Here is a 9169-nt window from a genome sequence, read left to right as displayed (position 1 = left end):
AAAAAAACATTTTAGTCATTTTAGCAGATGCTCTTATCCAGAGCGACTTACAGTAGTGAATGCATACATTTTTTTCTTTTTGTACTGGCCCCCGTGGGAATCAAACCCACAACCCTGGCGTTGCACACACCATGCTCTACCAACTGAGCCACAGGGAAGACAGTCTACTGAATAGTGTTTGCATGACATTGTAATAAGTAACACAGTGACACAAGAGAGGATTTTAGTTCAACAGAAAACTTTTTATTTCAAATCATCACATAAAAGCATTGTACAGCATGTATTCACATCTTTGTCAAATAAAAACAAGTTAATTCATGCCTTCCCCAATCCTGATTCAATAAACACATACACACACAGACTCATACCTTCACACACACACACACACACTAGAATGTAATCTGTCAGAGCAGCCACCTATTAGTTGGCTCTCCTCCCTCGACAACATTTGTCAGCTGCCATCTGTCCATCTGGGACCACCCCCCTCCCTCCATGCCCTTATTTCCCCTTACAACTTTTTAATCAAGCTGCAACACCTTTCCTGGACCTACACACACACACACACTTACATCATGACTGGGGCAGAGGAAGAGGTCTCACCTCTTTCCAATGAGCAAGTGCTTAAAAAAAACAAGAACACCATGGTACAAATGCATGTATAATACACTCCTCCAGTGTTAAAAGCCAGAGCCATGGGACAACCCACCCAGGAACTTGCCTTAAGTCAACACGGAACACCAGGAGAACAATATGAGCTGCTTTGTCCCTTTGAAATACATTCAACTCTGTCCAAAATGTCTGGGGTCTGGTTTGTATCACCCTGGCATGGAGCTTGGCCCTCTGTATCAAGCAGTTCAAGGGGTTTGTACAAACTACCTAATCACTGAGAGGGAGCTTGGAGGATGTCAGTGGTCATGATTACAGCCAGAAGACTGACTATCAATTTCCTCAGTCACACAGTCTGGAGGACACGTACATTTGCACTCAGTCTGCAGTCCACATGTATGTGGCTGATTAGGTAATGATATCATTTTGCTGGATAGGTATTGATATCATGCACCTCTGAAATCTTAGATTTACCTGCAGTGTTCAGGTGACGATGGAGGCAGGACAGGAAAAGGCAGCTGGAGACCTATTCCCTCTGGCTGGCATCCCTCTCCCATGCCCTGACCCCAGCATAAACGTCACACCTTAGTGGCCAGCGACTGGGCCTCTGTCTTCTGGGAGGACATGGAGCTGGCGGGGCTGGTGTGCATGGCCTTCTTCAGGTTGAGCAGACAGAGGCATTGGGAACGGAAGCGGAGGTCGAAGAAAGCATACAGGAAGGGATTGAGGCAGCTGTTGACGTAGGCCAGGCAGGTAGCATAAGGGTGGGCCAGCAGAAGGAAGCGGAGAAAGGCGCAGGTGTTTGGAGCCAGGTTCAGGTAGGAGAGGGCATCAGCGCTCTTCAGCACGTGGAAGGGCATCCAGCAGGCAGCAAAAACAACCACCAGGGTGGTGATGATCTTCAGCAGACGCCGCTTCCTCTGGTCTTCCTTACGCAGGCTGTTGAAGTGGCGTGTCACGGTGCAGCCGATGAAGCAGTAGCACACCATCATGGCCAGGAAGGGCAGGAGGAAGCCCAGGGCAGAGGAGGAGATGCTGAGCCCTGCGATCCACATGGACTCCTTCTGCTTCAATTCATTTGATTGACTGATTGTTTGATTACCCCCACCCAACACCAGGCTGAAGTCCATGCCACAGGAGATGAGGTCGCTGTTCTCGTCATCCTTGGTGGTGCGGAAGATGAGTGTGGGGGCAGCCAGTAGGCCGGAGAGGAGCCAGATGGCCGTCAGGGAGGCCTGCATGTGGCCACGCGTACGCAGCTGGGTGCTGGACAGAGAGTGCACGATGGCCAGGTAGCGGTCAAAGCTCATGGCGGTGAGACAGAAGACGCTGGCGTACATGTTGAGCAGCACCACGTAGCTGCTGATCTTGCAGAGGGCCACACCGAAGGGCCAGTGGTAGCCCAATGCGGTGTACACTGCCCACAGTGGCAGAGTCAGCACGAAGGTCAGGTCAGCCATGGCCAGGTTGCCTATGTAGATGTCTGCTGACCGGCGCTTGGCCTGAGCCCTCCACACAGTGAAGATGACCACACCGTTGCCAGAGAGACCTAGGATGAAGATGAGCATGTAGAGGACTGGGATGACTGAGTAGGACGGCTTCCACTCAGAGTAGTCACACATGGTGCTGTTCTCCTGCTCTTCATAGTCATAGTCATAGTATTCAGGGGTTGTCCACTTCTCCATTCTTCTTAGAGTGTCCTTTTCTTCGTTAAAAATGTATATTATTTTATCAGGTAAAATAAGGTTGATCGAATGGATCAATAACGTTTATGAAGCAATTAGAAACTTGGTCCAAATCCGTGTGCAAGAAGTTCATAAAAAGCGCATAAAATAGTTCCTGCGCAGCCGAGGGTGATTTCAGGTCTGGTGTCACAGCGCTGGGCAGGTTGCCTTTTTAAACCCCGGCAGTTCCTCACACACCCCTCTGTCACCTCCTCCCAGGCCGATCCCAGCACCCCCCTTTCCCTACCCACGCCCCCCGCGACTCCATAACGTTGTGAAGAGAACTCTCCAATAAACGGTAAGCAGACTTCAATTTAAAAGCGAAAACGTAATGAATATACAAATAGGGCATTGAAAGAACATTATTGCAACTCTCATGACGCACACTTTTAATACATGTTAAAAACTGTAGGCGAATTGTGGGATCTGCTCTACATGTTTTACAGCCTTCAGAAGTCCTAAAAAATATAATTGAATTGATATGGAATTGATTTGAACAATATTCGTTTTCCTGCCTGTCTAGGCAAGTCGGGGCAAGCACCTAGTCTAAAAGTAGACAATTACAATAATAAAGTGGCAGCATTTAAGGGGAAACCACTGCCAAAATAGGCAATTGTACACTTGAGCACCCAAATTAGAATAACACATTTCCATGTCAATGATCGCACAATTGCATAGTACTGCTTGTTCAAACATGTTGCGTGTGTCGTGTGCAATGTATCAAATAAAATATTATGTTATTACTGCAGTGCTACAGGATGAGTATAATTTAGTAGTATCAAACTTAATTAATTTTGAATTATCAAATATCATGGTCCAGCAAATGAACATTGATAGAGAAAATTTGACCATGAAATATTATATTATAAATATCCTATTCTCTTTCTAATGGGAATTTGTTGTGCTGCATGAAATAGGACAGAAAACGTTATTGGCCTATGTTTTACATATATATTATTTACATGTTTCACTTACTGTTTTCTTATCTGGCCATTAGATGTCCCAGGGTGGGGTTTGCCCTATGTTACTTATTTAAGAACAAGAAAATATAATGTATTATAATTGACCAAAACAAAGCAACCCAAAAAGCACCATACTTTTTGGATATAGGCAGCCAAGAGACTTGGCCTGCCAGGGTTCATTCCAGTATTCCCACATCCAGAACACTGTTATTGTTGACAGTCACTGCCTGTTATTTCTTTAGTAAATATTGGCTTAATTCTATTTCATGAACTGCATTGTTGGTTAAGGGCTTGTAAGTAAGCATTTCACAGTAAGCATTTCACAGTACCTGTTGTATTCGGCGCATGTGACAAATACAATTTGATTTGATTAGATGTTAGAATTGTGTCACTGCAGACTGTCATCATAACAAAGTAAAAGGTTTTTTTCCCCTGACTAATCTGCTGCTTAAGGGACAGTTAGACATGTTCTGTATCCTGTGGGTCAGTGTGTGACGTGGGATGAGACAAGACAGAGGTAGTGAGTTGAGACCAGGTATATGTAGGCCTAATATTGTATCATTTTAATACAGGTGCTCAGTAGTTTGTCTCATATCCACTCAGAAATAGGAATCTGTCCAAATGGTTTAGTTGGTGAGAATCATCAGTTGACTGATGTAAAGTGAATCTGATCTAGTCCCTGTGTATCCATGCTGAAGGAGCCCAGGTTGGAGGGCTCATTCTCCACCCTCCTCTGTCTCTCAGCAGTGTAGCAGCAGTGGCGCCATGGCACTGACCTTCTCAGACACAACTATCACTCAACAATCTGCTCAGCCGGTCCCCTCCTCCTCCATCCCCCTATTCCTGTCTCACCCACAGCTCTCTCTCTCGCCATCCCCCTACCCCTCTCCACCCATCTCTCTCTTCCTCTGATGATGAGCCAGAACCAGGCTGTGTGGAAGTCTCTGGTTCTCGGCAGCACTAGTCTTCAAACGTCACTTACCCTATATTAAGCAGTTTGTTTTTGCTACTTGTTTTGGTAGTTTGTGTGGTGATTAAACTGATTTAATTGTGTTTCTCCCTCTGCTTTGACTCCCCCCCCCATCTCCTCTGCTCTGTCCCCCCCCCCCTCCTCTGAGCTGTCTCCTGAGTACTTTTGCAGGACATTTGGCAGCTCTGAGCAGGAAAGGAGCAGAGTGAGTTGAGTCAACCCAAGCTTTCCCTGTTCTAATAGGATTCTATTTATATGTGAGATTGTGTTTTGTGCGGCATTGTAAGGGCGTTGGGAGGATATGCTGGTCAAGGCAGTGAAATCTAAAGTTAAATCAAATATTACACCTAATCCAATTCACACCCACCCACCATCCAGCACTAAATAAGTTATCATCCCTTTAATGAGCAGACAGGCTAATTTGACAGGGATCAGAGATAAGAAACAGATGGTTAATGCTGATGATTAACATGAATGACATCTTCCAATGTTCCTATGTTCCAAAGGAATTTCAAGTCCAAAGGAATTTTAACTTTTCATTTTGTCAGTCAGTGTGAGCATAGTTCTGTTTCTCCAACATTCCATTGGTGTTTTTGCTATTGCGCTTTTTATTTTTGCTCTCATCCTCTCATGTGTGGTCTTGTGTTGTAAACCACACACAGGTAAGGCACCATAAATCTTCCTATACATGTACAGTATGTCCTGCTGCTGATCACATCACATCTCTTGTCATCTCCTTTTCTCACACCCAAGGTCTTCATCCATCATCCATTGGTTTAGAGCAAGTAAAAAAAAATATTGAGAGATATTGCATAACGACAAAACCTATTCCCCCTCAGGAGACTGAAAAGATTTGGCATGGGTCCTCAGATCCTCAAAAGGTTTTACAGCTGCACCATCGAGAGCATCCTGATATGCATCACTGCCTGGTATGGCAACTGCTCGGCCGCTGACCGCAAGGCACTACAGAGGTTAGTGCGTACGGCCCAGTACATCACTGGAGCCAAGCTTCCTGCCATCCAGGACCTCTATACCAGGCGGTGTCAGAGGAAGGCCCTAAAACTTGTCAAAGACTCCAGCCACCCTAGTCATAGACTCTTCTCTCTGCTACCGCATGGCAAGCGGTACCGGAGCGCCATGTCTACGTCCAAGAGACTTCCAAACAGCTTCTACCCCCAAGCCATAGGACTCCTGAACAGCTAATCAAATGGCTACCCAGACTATTTGCATTCTGTGCTCCCCCCTCACCCTCTTCTACACTGCTGCTACTCTCTGTTATTATCTATGCATAGTCACTTTAATAACTCTACCTACATGTACATATTACCTCAATTACCTCGATTAACCGGTGCCCCTGCACACTGACTCTGTACCTGTACCCCCTGTATATAGCCTCGCTATTGTTATTTTACTGCTGCTCTTTAATTATTTGTTACTTTTATTTATTTTCTTTAGGTATTTTTCTTAAAACTGCATTGTTGGTTAAGGGCTTGTAAGTAAGCATTTCACAGTAAGGTCTACACCTGTTGTATTCGGCGCGTGACAAATACAATTTGATTTGATTTGATAAGAATGGAGACCACTCACAAACACATACACACACTCACGCACAAATGCACGATTACACGAAAACATACACACACGCGCGCTACACATATAGACATCCAGACGGTCTACATCTGTCTGCATGGCTGCTGAGAGCCCCTTTGATCTTTCATCGTCACATGACCTGTGTGTTAAAGTTTGTTTATGAGCCAGGGTTCTGTTGTGTCTTTTGCACCAAATGAGCAGGAGGTGATACGGCCGGTGTGATGTGTGATGTGTGAGAGAGAGAGAGAGAGAGAGAGAGAGAGAGAGAGAGAGAGAGAGAGAGAGAGAGAGAGAGAGAGAGAGAGAGAGAGAGAGAGAGAGAGAGAGAGAGAGAGAGTCGGCCCAGTTGTTTGATGTGTGTGTGTTAAGCTGTCAGAGACCACATGCATTGGTCCACTGTAACTTACTGTGACAGCTGGCTCTGCAGGGATTGATTTGCGAGCTGACCAACACAGAGCCAGTCAGTCCCGACTACAGCCAGTGACATTACATATCTGTTTTATAACTTTATATTGAGAGTGTACAAACACATTACACACAGTGAGGAAAATAATATCAAAGTCACACTAGTGAAGCACCGTCAATATCAAAATAAGATAGATATGGTGTGTGGACAGTCTCAAAAACAAGCTACCCTTCCCAGTTGGAGAGTGCGAACATTTGGGTAACTTTACGGTCCATCCCACTGTCCTCTCCACCTCCCTTCAACCAGGGGGTTGAGATGATTGACACCAGCCTGCTAAGCACTGGAGCCACCAAGATGGACGAGGTTACACCTCCTACAGCCCAGCCCCCACTCCCCACTCCCCACTCCTCACCCCTAACAACCCTACTCATTCACATGGACCACTAATGGGGAGAGGAAGACCACATGATGGGCAGTGTGACCGTCTGTCTGGACATGTCCAGCAAGTGATTGACTGGACACGTCTCTGCTTCTGTGAGAGCTCAGACTGCCTGATACCGTTGGCTAGCGCCGAATGTTCACGCGAGAACATGTCATAATACTGTGGAAGTGGTCTACCACACAAATCACAACAAAACACAAACCCCAAACCCATGGGAATGCTCCAAAGATAGATGAGGGATGATCGTTTATGAATAGTTCAGGCAGTGTAATGTCATGTCATGCCCTTCATGTCTATAAGGAACATGGGTTACCTGTGAGAAACACTTGGACAAACTATCCAAAACCTGTACGTCTTGTGCCACTTAATAGGAAAGAACCCACAAGATAGTAGTCAGAGAGAGGGGATCCAAAGGGCTGTGAATAACTGACCTCATAACAGGCCTCTCTATTGAGTTCACCTCCAGGCAGCTTTGTAGGGTTTTAAATATTTTAATGAATTCCAAAGAGCATAGTTACAATTAAATGTGCATAATTTCCTTATTTTCTTAACTGCTTCCTGCAGTATGTTCTGTCCTAAATTGTGCTTTGTCCCACAGTGACCTAAGCACTTAGAATCCTGAATGAGCTTTTTGAGGCTCATCTCCTAATTTCTTTCTCTGCATCTCTTCTGCATTTCCATTTCAGCTTTCTCCAGCAAGACTTTCCATCCATCTACTGTAATCCTTTATACACCCCAAACACAGACGTGTGGCCGGATGACAACACGCATCCAGACCTCCGGTCTTCATCGTCCTGACGACAGAGTACCGGTGATTATAAATCTGCATGATTGGGCCTTTCCCTTGGCCAATTAGATGAGGTGAAATATAGGAGGTCACGTCTGCTGTGGAGGCAGCATGCAACCAGTGCTCTGTTCACTTAAATGTCCCTTATCAGCCCCCATCAGAGGACCTGGGACACAAAGAGAAGGGGCCCAGAGTGTGTCCCTTTGTTCACAGAAATGTGTCCTTTCTACAAGATTTCCTCCCTTGCATTTTGTGGCATTCCTTTAGCAACGGACATCCACATTGTTAAGATAAATAGAGCAGTTGGATAATGGATGAAGATACTCTAAACTTTTTGAATTTGTATAGTTCATCAGATATTGACTGAATTATAGTTCAGGTATTCAACTTATTATCAAATTGCACTTTTTGGGGGGAGGATGCACTCATATATACATTTTCTTATTGTATCAGGTATTTTTTTTTATTATTTTATGTTAAAAATAACGAAAAACAGATGTGACTACTTTGCATAAACACACTGGGTGTATTTGCATATATGAATATATTAACATAAAGGGGTGGCACAGGGCTGCAATGACCAAACACTTGCTCTGTCTACTCTACCTGCACTCACCTGCTCTGTCTAAACTGTCTCATAAATTACTGTTGTTGTCCCGATTCAAAATCAACACACTTGGCTCTAGATTACACCTATCTGTACATACTTTACGTTGTTTGCAAGATCAGACGTAATATCACTTTAATCCAAGTGTTAAGTTGCTTTCATTTCAGAGAATCTAAATTGTACACATTTCAACTGTATCTTTATTTTTATTTAACCTTTATTTAACTAGGCAAGTCAGTTAAGAACAAATTCTTATTTACAATGACGGCGTACCTCAGCCAAACCCGGACGACGCTGGGCCAATTGTGTGTCGCCCTATGGGACTCCCAATCACGGCCAGTTGTGATACAGACTGGATTCGAACCAGGGTGTCTGTAGTGATGTCTCAAGCACTGAGATGCAGCGCCTTAGAACGCTGCGCATTAAATTATAACTTTTTTTCAAATCCACAAAAAATGTGTTATCTTTCTTCTGTTTCTTGGGATGTGTCAAGATGGTGCGTTAAATCCCGACAAAGCTCTACAGAAAGTTTTCACCAACAACGAATTTGGCAGGAGAAGTACCGCCCCCATTCATTTTCAATGAGGGCAGGGGATTGGGGGAAGCAGTGGAGGTCGGTGACGTTTAAGATGAGGGAGGACGATTATGTATTTTATGAGCATGGCCTTATTTTTATTACAACATATTGGATGACTGTCATTGATATTCCATTCACCCAGCTCAATGTATCATCGATAGGTTTAGGCTACTAGATGATACTCAAATTGTCCCTATACCCATCATGAGGTTGCTACAACCTAGTGTAACCGATGTGAAATGGCTAGTTAGTTAGCGGTGGTGCGCGCTAATAGCGTTTCAATCAGTGACGTCACTCGCTCTGAGACTTGAAGTAGTTGTTCCCCTTGCGTTGCAAGGGCTGTGGCTTTTGTGGCGCGATGGGTAACGATGCTTCGTGGGTGTCAGTTGTTGATGTGTGCAAGGGTCCCTGGTTCGAGCCCAGGTTGGGGCGAAGAGAGGGACGGAACCTACACTGTTACATTGATGCTGTTGATGGCAAAATCCCTTGCATCACATT

General features: G+C 44.8%; 1 protein-coding gene across 1 annotated transcript; it reads right to left on the bottom strand.

Moving 5' to 3' along the window:
* Positions 1–221: 221 nt before the first annotated feature.
* Positions 222–2491, bottom strand: LOC106564789 (apelin receptor B). The gene has a single exon (XM_014131165.2). It carries the CDS (start codon positions 2289–2291, stop codon positions 1185–1187), a length of 1107 nt encoding a protein of 368 aa, XP_013986640.1. The 5' UTR covers positions 2292–2491; the 3' UTR covers positions 222–1184.
* Between the last annotated feature and the right edge of the window lie 6678 nt (positions 2492–9169).

Source organism: Salmo salar, chromosome ssa01 (genome assembly GCF_905237065.1).
Source record: "Salmo salar chromosome ssa01, Ssal_v3.1, whole genome shotgun sequence".
NCBI lineage: Eukaryota > Metazoa > Chordata > Actinopteri > Salmoniformes > Salmonidae > Salmo > Salmo salar.
This window is presented reverse-complemented; position numbering and strand designations above follow the sequence as displayed.

Bases quoted from the DNA above. Each gene is read 5' to 3' on its own strand.
- LOC106564789 (XM_014131165.2), bottom strand. From the start codon at position 2,291: ATGGAGAAGTGGACAACCCCTGAATACTATGACTATGACTATGAAGAG.